Source organism: Diorhabda carinulata, chromosome X, assembly GCF_026250575.1.
Source record: "Diorhabda carinulata isolate Delta chromosome X, icDioCari1.1, whole genome shotgun sequence".
In the NCBI taxonomy this organism is placed as follows: Eukaryota; Metazoa; Arthropoda; class Insecta; order Coleoptera; family Chrysomelidae; genus Diorhabda; species Diorhabda carinulata.
Window position 1 is genome coordinate 24,716,670 of NC_079472.1, and position 23,434 is coordinate 24,740,103.

At 30.8% G+C, this 23,434-nt stretch overlaps 3 protein-coding genes across 10 annotated transcripts in view; all 3 read right to left on the reverse strand.

The window, feature by feature from the left end:
* Nucleotides 1-4,483, reverse strand: part of LOC130901729 (RNA-binding protein Musashi homolog Rbp6) — a 1,060,444-nt gene extending 1,055,961 nt beyond the window's left edge. For 3 of the 8 annotated variants that reach the window (XM_057813296.1, XM_057813291.1, XM_057813297.1), the window contains exons 1-2: nt 4,172-4,483; nt 4,031-4,071 (exon numbers count right to left, since the gene is read on the reverse strand). In XM_057813296.1, coding sequence (XP_057669279.1) covers nt 4,031-4,071; nt 4,172-4,236 — 106 coding nt within the window. In that variant the 5' untranslated portion in view covers nt 4,237-4,483. The remainder of the gene's footprint in view (nt 1-4,030; nt 4,072-4,171) is intronic. The other 5 variants (XM_057813295.1, XM_057813290.1, XM_057813298.1 and 2 more) reach the window with 3 other exon arrangements.
* Nucleotides 4,484-12,856: 8,373 nt separating this feature from the next.
* Nucleotides 12,857-15,120, reverse strand: LOC130901108 (uncharacterized). Its single transcript, XM_057812209.1, has 2 exons — nt 13,504-15,120; nt 12,857-13,425 (listed from the first exon to the last, which is right to left on the reverse strand). Exons 1-2 carry the CDS (start codon nt 14,903-14,905, stop codon nt 13,112-13,114), a joined length of 1,716 nt encoding a protein of 571 aa, XP_057668192.1. The 5' UTR covers nt 14,906-15,120; the 3' UTR covers nt 12,857-13,111.
* Nucleotides 15,121-16,918: 1,798 nt separating this feature from the next.
* On the reverse strand, nt 16,919-23,222 carry LOC130901686 (deoxynucleotidyltransferase terminal-interacting protein 1). Its single transcript, XM_057813221.1, has 5 exons — nt 22,942-23,222; nt 22,677-22,883; nt 22,380-22,595; nt 21,307-21,584; nt 16,919-21,243 (listed from the first exon to the last, which is right to left on the reverse strand). The coding sequence occupies exons 1-5, from the start codon at nt 22,996-22,998 to the stop codon at nt 20,748-20,750; spliced, it is 1,254 nt and encodes a 417-aa protein (XP_057669204.1). The 5' UTR covers nt 22,999-23,222; the 3' UTR covers nt 16,919-20,747.
* Between the last annotated feature and the right edge of the window lie 212 nt (nt 23,223-23,434).

Genomic DNA, 23,434 nt, shown 5'->3' on the forward strand with positions numbered 1-23,434 from the left:
GAGGTTACAGAACAGTTACAATATTAAATTATTGGAAGCGATAGAATATTTAGATTTATTACTGGTGGGCACCATAAACATTTTGCAACGGTGTGAAATCTAGTAAATTGAAAAAAATATATAATAATCGTCAACTTACAAACGTTATTAGCATATTTAGTTATTTGAAAAATTGATAAAGAAGCAACAGAATGTATACGAGATGGGATTGAAGATATGAGTTTTAAAAATTTGGCAAAGACGTCCCTACGTTACTTTGCACACAATATACATTTTCTCTCTCGTTCGAGACACTTTATCTATACTGCGCATGCTTCATGCACGCAAAAAATGAGCAGAACTAACTGAAGCGCTCCGAAGAGAGAGAGAACTATACACTATTTGTTGCACTTAGTCGGAACACCTTCCACTTATATGAACTATCCATATAGAAATATTACATGTATGCGGTAATTATATTCTGTCAAAATTTAACAGAAATATGACGGATCCTCTAGTATTAATACTCATATTAAAAAACTCTTTTCAACGCAGCGCCTTTTGCTATTTTGTAATCCTTTCACTCATTTATGTCAAGATTAAGTCGTCATAATTGACAGGCCTACAAAATAATTATTTTTTAGATGTCAAAACTTGAATACATATCAGGCCGAGCTTGAATTGCATCACAAAATTTGTCATATCTCATGAAAATAAGCTTCTTGATTTATTTAAAAAAGAAATACAGAAAATTCGAAGGAATAATAGCCTTCAATTTACGTTATCAGCAATTCTTTATGAGTCATTATAAATTGAGAGATATTAAGAAAGTTGTTTCTAAATTTTTTTCTCATACACTATTTTTATCAATTTTTTTTCATATTTTTTTTTATTTCCATATGTTAGAAATAAATATTCCATGTAATTCCATCCTTAAAATCTGATTTTTTTTAATTTAAAGTAAACAGTTGAGAATAAGTTTTGCGCGGGTTTTTGTAATATACTTTTGATCAGGATAACTCTTCGTAAACCCCAGCAGTTATCTACCGTTATATGGTGATCTTATCAGATTTGATATCTCTTCCCCATGGTTTTGAAATCTTCTTCGAATTATTCTCCTTATCTCTGACTGTAATCTTCGAGTTGAGGAAATTCAATCAACACATTTCAACTCTTCTCCTAATTTCTTCATTTCCTCGAAAATGCCTAAAACTAATTCAAAGCTTTCCATGCTAGAAATTTCAATTGATGCGTGTTGAATTTTCAACTTGTGTTTGATTTTCCAAAATGTGGTTCTTCTTAATCCCCGCTTGAAACTTTTTTATAGTAATATCAGAAAACAATTTGAAACAATAGCCATTCTTATATAAAGTTTTGATAACCTGTTTAATATACCCATTTTTTGACTAAATAACAAATTCACAATTTTGAAATATACACACCTTGACCTAGGATGCCAATTTAATGAAACTTTCATATTTTACTATCCCTCTCTAATTTTCTACCAGTTGGGTTTTACCTATAATAATTTGAGTCTTGCTTAGTCCACCATAGCTCCATTATTTGTACAAGGCGAGGCTTGAAGACGCGACAATTTTCCAGTGGGAAATAATAACGATCCATTACTGCGTAGACGAGCTTGAAACGCTGGAAATATCGGACAGTGGAGCAGTGCTAAAGACACCCGATTCTGTAGATATTAATTCTAAGCTAGTATTGAATGAGTGTGCTCTAGATACGTAGTAATGGCTAAAGGTTTAAAAAACAACTAGAGCAATAAAAAATGGGTAGCGTACAACTTTAGGCTAAAACTGTCAAAACTGTTGTGATGTTATTAACCGGCCATTGAGAGCTATTAGAATAAATTGATAAGATTGACGGAGTAATTCTGCCTGTCTCTATAAGAAGCTTAAAAGTCGCAGGTAAAGAGACCGCAAGCCACCTCAATAAAGTTTGAGCTGTTAGACTCCATAATTAGCTTAAATCTGGTGAATGTAATTTAGATTAGATCTAAAAAGGTCGCAGTAGAATAGACCACAAGCGATCTCAGTTTGCAACCATTTGTTTTCCTGAGTTGATAGGCTCCATAAAGAAACTTAAGGAAAATGTAATTTAGATAGATTTAGAGAACCGCAATAGATCTGACAAGGTCGCAGTGGAATAAACCACAAACCACCTCAATTTGTAATCACTTGTTTTTCTGAGTTGATAGCCTCTATAAAGAGCTTAAGGTTCATGTAATTTAGATTTAGAGAACCGCAATAGATCTGACAAAGTCGCAGTGGAATAAACCACAAACCACCTCAATTTGTAATCACTTGTTTTTCTGAGTTGATAGCCTCTATAAAGAGCTTAAGGTTCATGTAATTTAGATTTAGAGAACCGCAATAGATCTGACAAAGTCGCAGTGGAATAAACCACAAGCCACCTCAGTAAAGTATGTCTGAGCTAATGGACTCAATAAGAAGTTTAAGCTGGTGAATAGATTTTTTTATTTATATTCTCCAAAATAAAGAAATATTTTTTTTAAACGCAACAAAACAATTAAAGAGAACAAATGCTAATTACTATAAAATGAGCTGCTACAACTTGATTATGAATAGAATCAAATTTTATGGATGTAATTGAGTAGTTAATTCTATTTAGTACGTGAAAATTTGAAAATTAGTTTGTGTTTGAACAGAAAATATTCCAATATTTGAAAATATTCTCTTGCCAAACGACATTATTTCCAGGTTATTCCATTCCCAGTACCCTTATTTTCTTATTCCAATCGAAGTGCTAGTTTTCAAGTTAGGGCAAATTATTAATTAATTAAAATCACTTTACATCACTTTATTCTAAATAACCACAAATGTACAAGGCCGGAAAAAAAATTTCAAAATAATTAATAAATATATATAAATATATATATATATATATATATATATATATATATATATATATATATATATATATATATATGAATACAAATTGACGGAGGCCACAAAATTCCTGGTGACCTGTGTTATTGAAACAGACAATTTCAAAGAAGAGATGACCTGACTTCATTTTGATCTTCTGTATACTACTAGTTGTCTAATTATTTAGCCCTAGACATACGGTCCTTTATCAACGATTCGTCAATAGCGAAGTAATTAGATTAATTGCCGCGTTCAAAGAAATTCCCAAATTCCCCCTTGGTATCCCTTATTATAATTGTAGCACCTATTTCCGCGCCACTACGTAGTTTTCTTTTTTCACAGATGTTTGCTTTTCGGTTAGTTTAAGAAACATCAAGTGAGTCACACTCTAAGAGAAAGAATGAGTGGCAATTCCATCAACAAAGAACTGGAAAAGGAAATCTATCTAGAGAAAACTTAAAACATATTTCATCATTTTTGTGTTCAAACCAGTCTTCTCCACTATTAAAACTATTAAAAATGCATAAATATCCGATTGCCAATTTGATAAATTGAGGTTATGTCCATTTTTGAGCAAAGTATAATTATTAAGACAATTGTCTGACATTGTCTGATCATACAACTCGATCAACAAATAAGAAATTATTCACGTATTCAACTAAGCAAAAAGGAAATTAACAAATTAAATGTAATTATTTCTATTCGTATTTTGTTAATAGAGATATTCATTGTAAACAAACAAATTTTCAAGTGACAGAATATGATGGAAATCAAAATAGAAACTGCTTCCACCATCTAGCGGAATTTTCCCGAATCTAACCTCCCTCAATTCTATGTGATAGAACGCATGCGTCAATTTACAAACACTGGTGATATTTTCAAAACATAAAATAAAATTGTCGAATATTTTCCTGCGTTGATTGTTAATTAGATGGAAGTTTCAAATAGATGTCATAACAGATAGACAAAATAAATATTACGTAAATATATTGGATAAACAAATTATTAAATTATCACAAGTTCTTTTCACTTTTGAGTGATTGAAACAAGTAAAGCCTCTGCGATTGGTGGTGTTAAAAATAGTTTATTTGTATGATATAACTTGATGTTCGAAACAAATATTGTGAAGCACTTATAAATAAACTCACCTGGACTTGTCTGCCAACTTAACCCTCCAATGAACATTTTCCTGCAACGATAAATAAAAAAAGTGAGTTTAAAGGGGCAATCACATGTGGAAACATGTGCGAAAGGCCTTTTTTACGTAAATATATGATAGGACAACTCACCCTGGATCGTTTGGGACTTCGGCGGGACTGCCTACAGCCACGATATCTTGATTTTGGGGATCCATAGCACTGAATCGGTATATTCTGCTGAACTACGACTACACTAAAGGTAATAGAGACCGGGTAGATAAGCGGAACACCCGGCACCGCGTTCTTTTCGACACTATCAACACGATACTGACGATTATAAAAGCTAAAGCGGGTTCGTGCGCTTTCGGTCGCGCAAGCGTTTTCTTGTACGTCGGATGAGACAAACAATGACTGTGATTGGGTGCAATCCGTGCAGTGCGGCTGTGACGTAACCGTCTTACTGCTGCGCCTTGCATATTAGCACGCCGTGGAAGCGACTAGGTACCTCTGTGGCCGGCTTAAATAAAAACAACGCGGAAATATCACACCGTTGTCAGGTTATACTTGATATAGGGCAGTGTGCCCAAATTCAATGTTTATAATGTTAGTGCTCGGTGAATACTTGTGGCACAGGTAGATAGAAGTAACAGATATTAAAATGTCAATTAACCAACCATATCGGTAGAGTTTTAAGAGTGTTTATTTTGGCGCATTCGCCAAAAATTGTACAATGTGTTCGTAAATTAACGTGTAAAAAATTTGGAGCAGTTTTAAATAAATTATAATTTGAAAAAAATTTAAAAAAAACGATTTCGTAAATTGACGTATAAAAAATCGGTGTAATAATGAACAAACGAATAAATTATAATTAAACTAAAAAACACACTTCTATAAAGATAAAAAACAATTGTTGGCATAGGAATAACTTTGAGTTTTGTAACATATAGCTCTGAGTTTGATTCCTAGTTCGGTTAATTTTTTCGATTACTACAAATTATTCACTGAGAGGAAGTGAGTGAAACAAAGCGACATAGCGAGAAATTTTATTCTTCATTTTCGACTTATTTTGGATCAATTTACAAATTGGCATAGTCAAATCCAGGCGCCACGGAAATCGTACTCGTGACGATAAGTAGACATGATATATTTCTGTTATTTGTTCTTAATAAAACGTGATTTTTAGTTTTGGGTTATTTTCTAGTATTTATGAACAACGTGTCTGTACCCCATTAGTTAAGTAAATACTTTAAAATGAGTGATTATTATCATTGCATTTTGATATTTTAGACTACAAATAAATATGACTTTTAAAGCTCAGTCCTTTGCTTTATTTCAAGCACCTGGATATTCAAAATGATGCATTTGATTGTGAATTAATGGAAGATGAAATTATACCAGATGAAATTGTTAAGGAAGTCCCGGACACGATGTTTTTGTTATAAAAATGTAAACTGAATAATATGAAGTTTATTGTGCAACAATACCCGCTTTAAAAAAAATATTGTACGAAATACGTCCCGAAAGTGGTGTTTCACTGTACACGCAGGCTTGCCGGATGAGCGTCAGGCCCAATCGTCCAGTAAAAGACCACTTTCGGGACTTATTACGTAAATTATTATTGTTTATTGAATTACAAGATTCATATTGAATTTGAAGTGATGAAATATTCATTTGAAACGAAGTTTGAACGCCATCTATTCAATAAAGCGAATGTTGAACTGACGTTTGATCATAACTTTAAGTATCGATATCTCGAAAACGAAGAGAGATATCAAAAAATTTCAATCTTCGTTTTCGATTTGGATTTGGCCTAATTAAATCGCAGCGCCACGGAAATCATACTCTCCCCTACATATAATGTGTTAATGAGAAAGCGTGTTAAAAAGGAGTGTTGCAAACAAGCAAAAAAACATACAAATGAAGCTAATATAAATCGTGTTAAAAGATATTTTCGTAAAAAATATTATAACCAGTATCCTATAAAGGGATAATATTGGTAGCATAAAATAGAGAACACAAGTTATTCAACACTTAATTTTTTAGAAAAAAATGTAGTTAACAAAATTTTGTATTATACAACAACCACTCGACAAAATAAAAATAACCTTCAATATAAAAATTAATTACTAGGATAACTTTTTTATGCATTTGTTGCACGGTCAAGTAAACTAATAAGTTTAAAACGCCTCTGGTGTTGTATCGCTTTTATACCTCCCGGCATTATTCATGTCTGAACAGGAAAAATCAAGAAACTACCGCCTGACAAGTTCTCTCAAGTCTCGTAATATAGGAATCAACAATAACTGGATGATATACTAATAAAATTTCGTGTGTACTTATACCTAATCCTATTTAATTTCTCAACTTTTATTTTAAAATTATTTTTGTGTTTTTTCTTCCAAATTTTTTTTGTGCCTTTGATTTTGGCGCCCCTAAAAAATGGCGCCCGTGTGCACTGCACACTATGTATATATAGTAGCAGGGGTACTGCACCTACTCAAATTAAATTCTATTTTATGTTATTAGCCTTTTTTTAAATTTTCATTTTATGATTTTTTGTTTAATTAGTACATTTTGCTCAATAAATCTAATAATAAAAAAGTTATCTTCAATACTACTTTGTACGAACCGTGTAACTAGCGCCCTTTATGGAAGTCAGATATAAAAACAAATTCATTGGATGTATCAGCTTCTAAAACATATAAAATTTCAATACACCGTTTCCAGTAAAATCGACAAAATCGTAAAAAATGTATATAATTTTTTTTTCTACAACGCCCTTTATCTTGAATACGGATGGCTTTACGAAAAGTTGCTACTTAGCAAACCCCAAATATTTTTCTTTTTTCGATCTATCCCAGAGACGGGATCACCTTTTTTGGAACACCCTGTATAATCTATAACATACCCCAATGGTACAATGCAATAAATGGTAAAATATGGAATTAAAGTTACTTCAATTCGTTCAAAAATTGTATTGACTTACTGATTTCCATGTTTATCGTTTCTCTTTGATACCCTTAGACATTGAACATGTACATTTTTACGTCTAAGCTCTCGACAGACTTACGTAATAACACTTTTTTCACTATTCGACACTGCGTCTTCTATCTCAAAATGTTGCCAAAAGCCATCACTCTCAATGAATTGAAATAGTAAATCATAATAAAAACTAAAATCAGATGTAAAATCGCTAACTAAACTAAATTAAACGAAAATATTTATAATAAACAATTCCACACCGTGAACCGCCAGAGTTTGCACTCGGTATCAAACTAGATCTCTTAATTGATTGATGTAAATAATGGAACGGTTCTTTTGAAATAATAAGCCGGCTTCTTTGATCTGAACGCATGTTTTTACGGATTTCCTACGGGGATTCCTGAGAATACGAAACTAGTAAAATGTCTGCTTTTTACAGTTCTTCAACTAAGAATAGATAAAGTTATCACAATTGCTTGCAAACTCTTCTAGTAGTTAGGTAGTTAAAGAATTTCAGAACTTCAACACGCTATCACACTTCAATTTATTATTCTAAATTGTTTTATAAAATTACTCAATTAAGTTTTGAATATATGGCGAATGCGCATATCTAAAAACTGGTGGAGAAATTGACACCTACGCTATTATATGAAAACTTCTGTTTACATTTTTGCATCTTTGAAGAATAAAATAAAACTTCAAGTTAGTTGATAATAAATCAACATTCAAAATATCCTCCTTCTTCATAGTGGAGCGCTTGTAGCGCTAAAAACGTTAATACTGTAACGTTTTTCGTATTTATTTACACTCTATTTCTATTCGTGGGGTGAATTAAAAAACATTTATATACCACAAATAGGATTCTATAAAGTTCAGCTCAGAAAGAAGCAAATAAATAGACTTTCCTAGAAATTATTTAGAAGAAATACTGTAAATAACCCGGCCGCTATAATCAAAATGTCTAAAAGGTCACATCAAAGGCGCTTCCACTATTTATAAAAAAGTGAAACACTGCGCGAATCCGCCAACTTTTAAAATTGCACTGTAGTGGAGCAGAGCCGACTTAAGGACCCATTTCGCGAGCTTGTAACAGTACCTTGAATTTCTCCGAATGAAACTAAATGACTTCCCGACGAACGAAAATTGTGAAATTAGAAGAAAAACAATAAACAGATAATCTAACAATATAAATATCTATACGAGTACATGTATATGTGAATGACTAGGACACACTGCATCTAAAACAAACTATATAACATGAACAAACAAGAACATGTTGTAGACAACAGAAGAACAATGAAAAAGTTATTTAAAGAAACGTACAGATACGCATATGAATGAAAACCTGTGCAAGGGTGCAAGCAACATTATTAGATGTCAGTCACATATTCCAGACGAAGAGAGATGCATCTATCAGAAAATAAATAACCAAACTTCCAATATTAACAAAAGCATGAACGGTAAAAACTGTTGGAATTATTCTAATTATCACTATTAAGCACTAGTCCGAGTATGTTGTCAGAGTATGTTGACTTCTAACATCAAAAGATGTTTATATTGAAACCCGAGATTGGTCACATCCGTACCGTATCATTCAGTTGTATGTATATCATTTCGCTGATCATTCTTTTCGCATCTTTATGCTCTTTGACTCCATTCGCCATGAATTACTGTTTAACATCTTAAAGGATGTTGATATTGATAGTAAAGACATCAGGATCATACAACAGCTGTATGCGTATCAAACAGCGGAACTGCGAACTAGCGGCTCTCTGACTATGGAACACCTTCAGATACTTAGGGGAGTCCGTCAGGGATGCATACTCTCACCCATAATATTTAACATATACGTAGAACGAATTTTTCAGTTGGCATTAAAAGACCATCAAAAAGGCATTATAATAAATGGAACTCTCGTAAATAATATTAGGTATGCCGACGATACTGCGATATTAGCCGACAACGTAGAAGACCTACAAAAGCTGATCAATTTTATCAACGAAATTGGAACCAAATTCGGACTCACAATAAACGCGCATAAAACCAAACTAATGGTCATAAGCAGACAACAACACGGCGAAGCTGAATTACTTGTCAATGAAAATAACATAGATAGAGTCAATAAATTAAAATACCTTGCATGTATGTTAAATGAAAAATGTTATTGCGACGAGGAAGCTAAAACTCGGATAGCAATTGCAAAAATAGCTTTTACAAAGTTTAATAAATTCCTAATACGCCGAATAATCCCCCTAAGTCTTAAATTGAGGGTGATAAAATGTTATATTTGGCCAATCCTTTTGTATGGTGTGGAGACGTGGTCCCTGAAAGTGAAATCCTTAAACAAAATAGAAGCAATGGAAATGTGGCTGTTGTGCAGACTTCTACGGATCCCATGGACTGAGCACATGACGAATGAAGAAGTACTTTGGAGAGCGGGTGTGGAGAGAAAACTAATTAAACCACGAAAAGTATCTTATTTGGGACTCATCCTGCGAGGATAGAGATATTAAACTCTCAAGCTCATACTGACGGGAAAGATCGACGGAAAGAGAGGACAAGAGCGTAAATAAAATTCCTGGCTACGGAATATAAGAGATTGGTATGGCATCAGGGTTGGGCAACAATTTTTCGTTGTGCAGAAGAAGGATGCCTTCAAATAATAGATTAGAAGTTCTGGACAAGAGAGCACCTACACGCTACGCTGCAAAATGTATGGTACTTGAAGAAGATGTTCTTTATCTATCTTTTTGTTCTTATCATGTTCTCGACAATATTCATGCTGGTATATTCTGGATTTCGAGTACTGTTTAGTCATACCAATGTAACTTTTATTTGTCTAAACAATTTATTTTACGAGTATAAATCACATTAAAATGCTGGAGTTTAAGTGATTTTTTCCTTGATATGTGTGATTAAGTTGTCAACTTTTTTTAATGGGTAAAATGCCAGCTCACAATTATTTGACGAGTGCGTGTTTCCGACAATCCTCTAATCCACGGAAATTTATAATTTCGTTTTGAGGTACCTGTATTATGTTATGACTGCTCTCATTTATAATTTTATTAACCAGCTCTCCAGGAAAACCATTGACATTAAGAATTTGTCTGATTTTATTATTATTATCACTATAGAATTCAGGACTACTTAGACGTTGAACCCAGTATATAAGCCCTTTTATTGTCCCTAATTTATGTCTTCAAATATGGTTCGAATAAAAGTTGAGTAGTCGGCCTGATGCTGAAGATTTGGACCTAGCCATTTTGTTAATAATTTACCATTCGGGCGCCTAATTACCACGGTGTCGAAAAAAGAGATAGCACCATCTACTTCTCCCTCATGAGTAAACTTGAGATTAAGATGATACGAGTTAAAGATACGTGTGACTGTCTCAAATTTGTTGCTTTGGAATGGCTAAAATGGAATCAGCAACATAAATTTTGACGAAATTAACTGGAAAAGGTAGCAGCCTCGAACTTTCAGTAACTTTCAATAGCCATTCATGATCAAATATGCCAAAACTGGGCTAGTGGTATGTCCCATGGCTGTGCCTTCCAGTTATTTGTTATTTGTTAATAAAAATAGAAAAAAATAAAAATAAATCATTTTTGTTCTTCCTTTTCTTCTCTCGTCCACCCTGTCGATCTTATGCGCTTCTAACCCACGACTTTAGAATGAAATCAACATCTTGGTGGGTGAAATTACAACAATCAATAAAATAAAACCTTCAGCTATAACAACACATGACCTACAACCTCTAGTTATTTTTATCAAAGAAAAATAGCTGCGTCTCTCTCTTTTATATGAAGATAAAGCGAGATTGATAACGTTTGACAATGAAACTAACCGCAATCATCCTTAAAGTCATGATACCTATATATACTTACTTTTTATTGATGAAACTGTGTGTAAATGTGTAAAAACTTTTTCCTCTTTGTAATATAATGATAGGAGACCCCAAAGAACATTATTTATTTTGATCAAAATCATTTGAAAATCTTAAATTCTGTCTTCATTGGTCCTGCATTTGTAATTTCGGGCCGGTCAATTGCATGATAAATGAGATTGGACCAACCCCACAAGAAAGCTAACCAGCTGCTTGCTTTAGGTCCATCAACGAACCAACAAAGTGTTACAGACGTAGGAACTTTCCCAGCAGTTCCTACAGTGGGCCAGCAGTTGCTCCTACCAACAATGTGTGTATTGGGTTTTGCGGGAATGTGCCATGAATAAGAAAAATAAAATTATCTAAAACACCTATTTAGAAGATGTGCATTTAATTTTGAAACAGTGAAAATTGATAATTGCAATAACTTATATGAAAAATTTCTTTGAGAAAAAAGTGGAAGCTATTGCAAAAAATTTGTAATTGAACTACATACTGTCAAACATCGTGTTTGACAGTATCAAAAAACATTGAAATGTGAAAAAAATTAATTGGTTATGCTACACCTTATCAAATAAAACCAGAAAAAAAACTATAATAAATGTTCGGAGTGGGCATCTTGTATTTTTACACACTTCCAAAGTCTAAGGAGGATATTTCTTTAAATTTGGAAAAGCATTTCAAGATTCTGCCTTATAGCATCACAGTGGAAGTTTATTCTATCGATCATTTCGTTCCTTGTGTTGCAAACCTAGCTTTTAAGATATCCCAAAAAATATATATCCATTGTATTTAATTCAGGAGAACGTGGTGGCCACACAAATGGACCTCCCCGACCAATCCACTGTTATTTTTTATATTTCAATTATTGATCTCGTTTTTCCTTAGGCCGGTAATATGATCTTCGATAGTATGTAGTACAAATGTTTATTTATTTGTTCATTAGTTCTCCAAGAAATATTTGATTGTGTTTTAATACAGTATTTGCTATAAATAATTACAATTTATGATAGTTTTCCTCTGGATGTCTCTTTATGGCGAATGGTTTCATTGACATGTACAACGATCTAAAAATATATCTCCTTAACCATAAATTTAAACGAGTTAAACTAAGAGTCCCTTTTTGTTAAACAATCGATAAGAAAATTTATTTCCGGTATCTTTAAATTGTACAGGTTGTCTATGTAAAAGTTACGGATTGTTAACCATTGGACACGAGCCGCCCCTGGATTTCAGATAGTAGTGTATAATTATTTCTTCCGTCAAACACACTACATAGACATACGTAATCATTCATTAAAAATTCATAATGTTCGAATGTATAATTAAGAAATTATTGTAATGTTTTTCTTATTTATTATATAAGATTTCTATTCGTCGGGTGAATTAATAAACCCTGTCTCTTACGTTCTTAATTTATTTAAATACCTTACACTACACTTAACTAACTTAAATAATTTATTTAAATTCTTCGATTACTTTCTATTTCGATCTGTTCACTCCGACTATTTATTATAAACTAACTAAATGCGTTATACAAACTCCTTATATATACCCCAAAAGGTTCTAGAATATAAAGAAACAATGTAAATAAACCGCCTGCTATCATAAAAACTTCAAACATCAAACGGATTCCAGGTATATCCAACGTACATCAAAGGTACAACACTTCCGCCGAATTTTATAATTCTACTACATAAGTATTATATATAAGTTCTCATTTCGCAGTTTTTAAGTCCTATAACTCAGAAACGAGGGATCGTATGAGAAAATTTTATTTGTCACAGCATTATTTCTTGCATCATCTTGTATATTATAGTTCTGTCAATTTTTGATTACTTTCAATCCTTGCGGCTTTTTTGTTTCAATCAAATGAAGCTAGAAAATTTATATTTCGTCATATTATTTTCCATATTTAAAATTTCCAGGTGTAAAAGGTGGACCAAGTGGTATATAAAAAAAGATTCAACAGATCTGAGTAAATGTATTATTTGTATTTATATAATGGTCATACTTTATTTCAAATACATTTATTTACAAATCATTCAACAAAAAAATATATTGAAATTATTTAAAAACTTCAACATTTTATTAAAATCATTTCTAAGTTTATAAATTGATTTAAAATATAAGGAAAAATATTTTAAGGGGAACAATTATTTAACTAAAATGAACTATTTATCTTTTTGAATGAATATTAAATATTGTATGATTTAGATTAATCAGATTTGTATTTTCCTCCAATCTAAACAATCGTATATAACTCTAGGGCTGTTGGATTGTCTGAAGTCAATTACCAGCTGCTTCTGAAAACTCTTTGATATATCTTGAATCATTTTAGCATTAGAGTCAAAGAGAGTGTTTAGATCTAAATCATCAATATCTGCAGGATCCAAACATGCAATTACTTCCGCCTTCAACCTACCGAAAGCTTCTTTATTATGTTCGAGAAATTCATTACTGTCGATTATTCTCGTTAATAAATCACAAATTTCTTGATTCGATTGATTTATGTTTTCGAAGTCATCTGAAAAATCTTGCCACTTTGAATTAGTAATTACATTATAAATCAAATTATTAATTTTCTTATTATATGACTTCTGTAAAAAAGTACCTAATTGTCCAATCTCCTCAACATTTTTCTTCACATTATCTGGATTTTTGATCCTTTTTAGAATGCCCACACATTTTGCACCATTTCCTTTGATATCTTGATCATCAACAATATTCAAAAACTTGCTCATCATCTCACACAGGTCATCACAACTGTCCTGAAGGGTTGTTAAAGGGACAAATGTATTTAAACTGTTACTTTCATTATTATTTATGTTTGAACTATTCAAATCAAATTTTTGTGAAGTTTCAACTATCAAAGAGCGTTTTGTCCCATCCTTTTTTTGAACAGTTTGAAGTTCTCTATCTAAAGTTTCCACCTCATTAATTTGTGTTAATTCGACAGAGTTTTCATAACTGAAAATATCTTCACTGTGATTGAAATGTTTTTCAGGAGACAGTTTGTTATCATTATTATGAGTATTTTCCAAACCATTAGAAGACATGGAAACATCCTTGTTATTATTGAATAAATATTGCATAGGATTTGCATCTCTGTACGAAATAGCTGAGTGGGTATCTTCAAGTACTGATATATTACCAGGACAGACATTAAAGCACAATTGCAAATTGTTCGGACTGTTATTTAATAGATGAGAATCATTTTTATAATTATCACTAGAATTACCTGGCAGCAAGTAAGAACAAAATGAAACTGATTCAACATTATTTAATCTCGACAGGCTTCTATTTTCTTCAGCTAAATTAAAATCAACTGCAGTCACTTCATAGGATTTATTAATTTCTGTTTCTGGAGGTATAAGCTGATTACTATAAATGCATTCATTTTTTTTAAAACAACTATTTTCTTCAATTGTATCGATTTCACCAATAGTACAATGTTTCAATGCACTACAGTTTGATTGACGAATCAATTCTGATTTCTCTGTTGATTTATCAAATTCTTCTGTGATGCTTTTAAAATTTTGATTAGTCAACATATCACTGGGAAAAGAACAGGTTTGGTTATTATTAGTTATTGGCAAACCAGTTGATTTCGATTTTTCTTCAAAATTGCCAAGCATTTGTAAATCTTGTGAAATTCCAAGGTGCTTAAAAGGATCTTTTGAATCTGAAGACATTGGAAACTTGGTCATATGTTTTTCGAATATTTTATTACGTATATATATGATATTTAGAATGGATTTCAGTTTTTCTGTTCCATATTTAATTTTATATTTAACTGATGTACAACTAGCAATTAGTTCCAAATATTTGGTGATTTCACAATTTGCTAATAAATATTCTCCTTTCAAATGTAATTGAACTCTGTCGGAAATATCTTTAAAAATAACTGACATATTACATCGTTTTAATTTCTTATTATTCGATATTTGAGTTAAAGAACAATACCGGAAATTTGTATAAAATGAATTACTCATAATAGTATACCTTAAAAACATTCAAATTTTGACAACTAACCTACAATGTAAACCACAAACCACCTATTTTATAGACGTTTCACATAGATGGCCCAAATTTGAATCATTTTGTAATTATAATTTAAATTGCTAGATGGATCTGCTAGCATAACTGTATATCACAGACAGGTCTGTGCTGTATATCAAGTTGGCGAATTTAACACAAAAATGGATAATTAATTAGTACATTGTACATTGTACAGTTTCTCTTGATGATTCATTATTGTTGTGTTGTGCTCATGTTTTTGTGCCTCATAAAGATTTCAACGTTTTAATAAATGGCTGCCATCTATAAACAATACTAAATCAACTGCAGGGTATTTGTTAAGTTCAAGTGATAAAATTTATCAAAGTTAGATTTAATTACTTAATATGTTACATTTCAATTGGTTATTTTTGTATACAATATTTAATTCATTTAAAAATATAAATTTCTTGAAGTTTTATTTTCATCTTATTAATAAATAATAACACGATATGTATTAATTATCTTTATAATTGAAAGATTTTCATATTACTCACAAAACCTGATTTGTCTACAGTTTACCTGCGTAAAGAGAAAAGTGCTCTAACAATAACTTTAATATAATATTTTTATCCTAACAATATATTAACTAAAAAATTTCCAAATCTTTTTTTTTCATAATAATTTCCATAATTTCACCTTTTGTGATTGTGTATCTGATTGAAATGTTACAAACAAAAACATAAATTTGAAAGTTTTATTAGTCGTAAGGTAGCAGTATGAACTACCTTAAAATAATTGAAATCACGCGCCTTTAATAAATTTTAATTCAATTATTATTATAGAGGGTAGAGGTAAGGAGAACCATCTTGGTGTATCGAAAAGAATTTTAAAAAGAGCCCCACAAACTATTAGAGTAGGAGAGTAAATTAAATTCTTTTTTTAAAGTCATAATTATTTTAAAGAAACTATTAATATACAAATTAATTCTAAAATTGTACATAAAATATATAACTGCTAAATTCATATCACTTCCATTTCCTACACTAGTCCTATTTTGGCAAATCTTCATATTATAATTTGCTGTTTACAGCTGGACAGTTTTTCAACTAATCCCCCATAGAAGACGGTTCACCTTACCTCCATAATTATTAGTAGTTCAATAACATCTAAATATAGGTGATCTGTGTGTAAATTCCATATAGACGACACACTAGGACTATTCAGATACTGTAACCGACAAAACATACCCTTGCTATGTACAGCACAGAACATAAATACCAAAGGAATGTTCTGTGCTGTAACACGAGTACAGGTATATCAGCTGATCGCAGATCTTAATTCAAAACGAGATTTTTTCTTCCATGATATTTATTCAGTTGTATAATAGATGGATAATATTTATTATTGAGCAGTTATCAAAGATTTACCCCCTCTCACGGATTTTGTACCAAAGTTTGAAGCCAATAAGTTTTTTTATGCTAAAATGCCAAAAGTATAAAAAGCGCAAATCTCAGTAACTTATCAATGACGCTGCTCATGAGAATTATAAGTAGATAGTCCTTTAAGGGAAATAAATAACTTTTAGAGTTCCGGTTTACCAAGGTAGAAAACATAACATATGACTACGACCAGTTTCCGAACAACAGTGAACGTGATCTGGGTTAGTTCCGGAACTTTCAAATAATAATTGGGTTAAACTTTTTTTTCACTGCCTTTTTTAGTCAAGTTTCTTCGGCATCACCCATATGTGATGTATTTGTATATGTTTATGTATATATATATATATATATATATAGTTTCATAGAAGTGCTTCCATAATCTCGTATTTCATACAGGGCAATAAATAGATAAATAATTTGTGACATTTTTTCGAATTTGACACTTGACACAAAATTTAACGAAGTTTGTTCCAATTTATTCATTTGTACCAAGCTCATGCGGTCGAATCCATGAGTTTCGTACACAAAGTTCTTAATAAATTAGAAAGCAAGCAAAGAGTGCAAAATATTTAAATAAATTGTGAACCATTCGATTATTTATTTTATTTAAAAATATATATTACATCTATTCAAATACAAATGTCTTTTATATAATATATATAGTGTAAGGTCCGACTGCAGAATGAACAACCTGAGGTAACGTCATGGCCGTCATATTTTTATAGTGCACTTTCCAAATAAAGTTCGTGAGGTAGCGTGTGTTCTTTAAGGTTATTTAAAAAGTGTTTAATTAGTTTACTATTGTATAAAATGGTAATGTTTTGTGCCAGAAAGTATTTTTTGCAAAATTTATCAAAGAATTTACCAAAAAATCACAAATTACTAAACAAATAAATTATCGTCAACAGAGTTAAAACTTTGGAAAGTAATCCCTGACCTACGCTAACAATGGTAGTGTGTGACGAAAGTACTCCTGTAATCTATTAGTGTGCTTATCGTTTTTTTTACTAAATACAAAATTGTTATGAATTTTTATACATCTACCAAGTTGCCTCTAAAAATTTGGTAGCTAGTATTTTTAATTAAATTATTTTCAGTAGATTTTCGGGAAAAAATCTTGTTTTTTAAATAAAATATTGCTTTAATAACGGCAATCCATATGAAGATTCTAAAAAATCATGGTTGCCGTTGCGCATCTCTTCGCAGAACGGTGTAAACAAATAAGATTTCGATAAATTTATACGTTCATAACGTACATTTATAAATTATATATCAAATTAAAGATAATTTTGTTTCTATTTATTGTCATATATGGTTGCCTAATTGAATCAGGTCACAAATAAGGGGTGCTGGCTGTTAAATATTTAAGGTAAGGTAAGTAAATATTTATCAGATGAGCGATTGCCAGTTGTACGAAGTTTTCAGCCATTGCGCATGCGTCGAATGTTAGTGTTTTCAACCACTGGAGAGTAAATAAATCCTCCAAAAGAAATATCTTCTTTTTCAAAATGACGAATACAACAGAAAATTAATATTGATTTAAAAGTAAATAAAACAAAGGTTACTTATTGAAATGAAAATTTTATTGTGAAAGTACTGTTTGAAAATTTTATTTGATTTCGTTCAATTGTTTGATCGTCGGTTATATATCAATTGAGCATTTAAGCAAATTAAAAATATATCTTTATATTTCTGTAACTCTCATCTAAAAAGCCGAATAATCGTTGGGTTGCCAAGTTGCCAACAATACTTTATAATAATGTATCCTACTTCATTTTTGGTAACTATACTTTTGCATATAAATAAAGTATACGAAAATATTTTATTTCTATCCTTTACTATGATGCGTAAAAAACACTTAACTATTTAATAGCACACATAAGTTAAAACAATGATGGAAACGATTTATAATTACTGAACGAAATGTTAGATGTCAGATGTGATGTGAGTGTGACAAGACGTACACATTCTGACATTTGTCATATATGTTACAAGTTACAAACGACGAAATTGTACAAAAATTGTCCGCTGTTTTTGTTTATAATAGAAGAATCCATTTTAAAGTAAATATTAATGACGAGTGATCCTGATAGTTATACACCAACACCAATGACTCCTAAAAAAGCTAAAATGACCAAAGTCTTACAAAAGTACAAACCTGAATGGGAAAAACAATACAACTGGATAACAAGTGAACTTCAAAATAAAAGTAATGTGACGTGAATTTTACAATCAGTTCAAATGGCATTGGATAGGTATGTAAATTTGGTAATGTGTACATGTATTGTTAATGCCACGTTTCTTCTCCTTCAATATAGTTATCTGATTTACATTTTTTAACCTTACATAACCTAATTCATTAATTTTTTATTACATCTTGACAAAAAAGTCTCCAGTTGGTATGCTAGGAATTTGTATTGAATAGTTTTAAAAAGACTTATAGTTTTGCATATTTGAAATTTAGTTTCACGTTATCTTTTCAACACGAGCATGGGAAATTAGTTTCTATATTTCAAATTAAATGTGTTATTTTAAAAATAATATTGTTACTTGTTATTATAATGGTGAAAAAATATATTTTTCATTGTCTGAATTAAAATATATTTATATTCTCGTTTAATTCACATAATTGTATTTGCATAAAATTATATTAACAAATATTTTAATATTCATCATTCAATTGAAGAATAGGAAATTCATGATTCAGTAATATTTTGAAAATGGTGATGGTTTAATATGGTGATGGTGGTTTCAGTTTATGTTTATTTCCTTCTGTAGATTGAGTAGTATCAAAATACCCAGAAACACAAGAAGAAAGCTGAAATGAAGAAAATATCTGGTGCATTACAAAATTTCCTTACTTCAAATACAAAGTCACGGTGTTCAGGACCTAGTGATGATGAGAATGTGACAGCATCAGAATTAGCATTGACTTTTCACACTATGAAGCATAATTCATCTTGGATCCCATAAATAAATTAAACAAAATTTTATATGTAATTCCAAAATAGCCAATAAAATACGCATAGTAAGAACTAAAATGGAAGCTTTAGTAACTGAACTATTAGGTCCATATTCTGGGGAAAGTGTTATCAATGATTTAAATGATGAAGAATTTTTCTGTCTCCAGACAGATGGATCGAATAAAAAATATATCAACTGGTGCAATATTTTTTAATAAATGATGGAATCCAATACAAACTGTTAGATTTTTACTAACATTCTAATGAATATTCTGATGGCATGTTAGAAACTGTTAAAAAGTCTATGGATTCATACAACCTGTGATTCATCACTTATTATATACAAATATTAAAGAAAAAGTGCCAAATCTAATAAAAGGCAACTGTCATACACATAATACTATGAAACATGCTACTTGATTCGAGACATAGAAAATATTGTTCTAGAAATATATTCATTTTTCAGTTTCAGCTTATAGAAAAGAATAATTGAAAAAATTTGTTTCTGTAGTTGAGAGTGAATTTCATGAAACGTCATATTGGCACTAGTTGCTTATCTCTACTTCCAGCTATTGAACCCTTTCACTTGCTACATGCTAAATATATTTAATAAACTAATAAAATCTGGAAGAAAATGATGTAACTATACTGAATGTGTATAATATTATGGATAATTTAAAAAACAAATTAGAACAAAAACTGATTAGTACTTTGATTATGAATAAAAAATGACGTTACAAGAAATTGAAAAGTTATCATCTGAAACATTCAATACAGTTATTTTTCACTATTTATTGATAAGAACTTCAATTATATGACAAAATGGTTTGATTTTAGAAGAGATAACTGATTCTCAACACTTCCTAAAATGAGGTTATTCACTAATTCACTAATGATGATAAAGAATGTTCGAAGAAAAGTACAATTGACAAATGGGAATATATACTTAAAAATTTATCTGATAGATTACCAAATATAAAAAAAAATTTTTCTAATTTAATCTCCGTTCCCACCACTTCAGCTTTCGCTGAAATAGTTGTTATTTAAGGTTTATACTAGTTAACTTTGGTATGACAACGCGCACATAGAGACGCCTATGCTTCAGTTTTAGTACTTTTTATTTCGAGCTATACTGATATTTTGCCCTATGATCTACCACAAACACTGTTCATAGGATAAAATATTATATATTTTGTGTAGGTTGATGGAAAATCAACTTGCCTGGTATTATTTTAATCTGAACATAATTTTTAGAAATACTTCCAGTAAATAATTGATCTTAGTCCTCTTGTACATGTTACCACAAGAAATATTTATAAAAATCATATTTTCACATTGACAGATATCCTAAAACATTAATATGTACAAAGCCAATTTTTACATGATCTTATAAATTAATATAAACATTTGAATTTTGCAAATACTGATTTTAAAATCTGCTAAAAGATACTAGATTAAAATTCTTGTGAATTATCAGCACCATTCATGTTAGATAAATGGCCAGAGAGAATGCTGGAAATGACGGAACTGGTTAAATTATTGCTCATATCTGATGACATATTCAAAAAATCTGTTTTAAAAGATAATTCAGATTGGCTTTCAACTAATAATGCAGCATCAGATGGTGTAGCTGGTGCAGAGTCGACTAATATACTTTGAGGGGTAGAAGAAATGGTATGATCATTCTGTTCATCAAAATTGTCAACATTTGCCAATAATTTTCTCTCATTTCTCACATATTCAATAAAATTTTTTATTTTTATCAATAAAAATAGAGGAACTTCAAAACCTCTCAGCTCATGTAATTGCAAATTGGGACTATTTCTGTATTCTTCACTCTCTGTCAATTCTTTTATGTCTTCTAAGAGCATCAGATAAGCTTTTCCTCCACTTGGCGGCATCAAGTTCTTTGAAGCCAACCATTCTTTATCTTCTTGATCACCAGAATATCTTCAAAAAAAAATATACAGATAGTAATAAATAATTTGTAACAAAAATTTTAATTAACTTTACCTCACCAAATTCGGATGTCTAACATACAAACGTCCTCTAGTTTGGCCATAACCTAAAACTTTATTAGCTCTGGCGCCCATTATAAACAAAGTATTTCCCCGAACTCTATCTGGATTCCATTTAGGGCCATCTCTTTTCAAAGACAACTTGCAGCTGCTGTAGTCTGTTGAGTGATGAGTTTTGTTTCTATGTCTCTTAACTGCTGGCATCATAGCAAATGAAGGTACTGATTCAATTTCCATATCTCCCTCTTTTCTCTTGTAATGACCAACAGGACTCTATATATAATAATTATTTTTACCTTTTTGTCAAGTATTAATGATGTTACAGAAAAAGTTAAAAAAACTAGATTATACTAGAATTATGAAATTTAATTGTATCAATATATCATTATTTACACAAAATTCCTATCCACTATGAACAATGTATTTTACTTCAACCTTTTTTTGGTTTGGGATGTTTTATCCAATAACTGTGAAATTAATGTATATTACTCCACCACTAGATAAGCTTCTGATTTTTTAAGTAATAAAAATACGAGTTTTAACATGTGGATGGGGATATACGTAGTTTTTTCAATGATTTCAAGGGTGGTTATGACAGTCCACCAGAAAATACTATTTGGGAATGCATTTTAAACACTTTACTTAAAAAAGAGACACAGTACTCAAAGAGTTTGATTGTCCCTATTTTAATTTAAGATAGAATACCTGTTTAATACCTTTTGGGTGATTATGAAAGACCTTAAACAAAACCATTTGAGTAATGTAAAATCAGCATGATATAAATGCATAACAAAAGAAAGAGCATTTAAAACTCTCATCTCTATCTCAATAAGGAGGAAGAAGGCTCAATAATATGTTACATTTTTTTGGTTAATTTTGGGAAACTACACATAGCTGTAATTTAAACCATTCTAGATATTTTCAAAAAAACTTGGCATTTTCCTTAATTTCTGTGAGGACAGCCTTCAAACAAACAAAAAAAGTATTTTATGTTTACAAAGAAAAATTTCAAATTTGATTACATAATAATCAGTACAAAAGATGAGCTTATGCATAAAAATTACTTACTGTTCTTCCAAGTCTAAGATCAGTAAGGCTAGCTTCAGATTCTGCTTCACTGTGACTATATTCATAAGGTGAACTGTCTCTGGAATTTGGGCTCGCTGTATACATTACTTTGGCTTCCTCTAACATTTGTTTGCAAACATCTTTTATATGTTCCTCCCCTACACTATCTTTACCCAAATTGTTTCTTATATTATTAATAGCAGGTTGAAAAAATTTCTACAACACAAATCGATGTAATGTAGTCTGAATAGAACTAATTAGAATAATTAACGACACGTTAATTGTGATGATATATACCTCCACATATTTCTTCAATACATTATCTATATCCTTATTAATCGCATTTTGTAAATTCTTTCGTAGCAGATCTAAGGATTTAGTTGGACTTGTAATACTGTACGCTCTTCTGTAGGATGGGATAGTTGACTTTGACCCATTTTTCATAGACAATTGACTAGCAGCAAGATTCATCAGACTTATCTGTCTCATGTTGAATGTATTTTTCTAAAGGAATAAATCAATTCAGATTTATTGAAATTAATGTATACAGTTTATAATTTACCCATCCAACCATGTTTAACTTTTCCTCTGTTTGCCCAGGAGCAACAGGGGGTATCATTTTTGCTCGTTCCGATATTTTTTTGGAATAAAGTACACTTCTATTGAAACATAACGTAATGGTACAGTTTTCAATATTTAAAGGTTTATAATTATATTTATTTATTATTTATGTTGGTTTTACTATTTGAAAATTTTTATTATTGAATAATATAATTTATTTGTTTGTTTGATATTTCTTGTCAGATTGCCTGTCATTTGTCACTAGAATTTTGAGCACGATACAATAGTTACAAGACTTATTAAAATCTACTCCAGGGTATAAAATGAAAATCGAAAATTTTTACTATTAAATACAAAAAAAAATCAACCAAGTATTTGTTTTAGTGTCCCTCTGGACAAGTAGATCACCTATCAGTTAACTGTAGATCGAGTTTCGTTTTAGGTGGAAATGTCCTATTTAAAACAACCTGTAACAACCTTTAATATTATGCTTT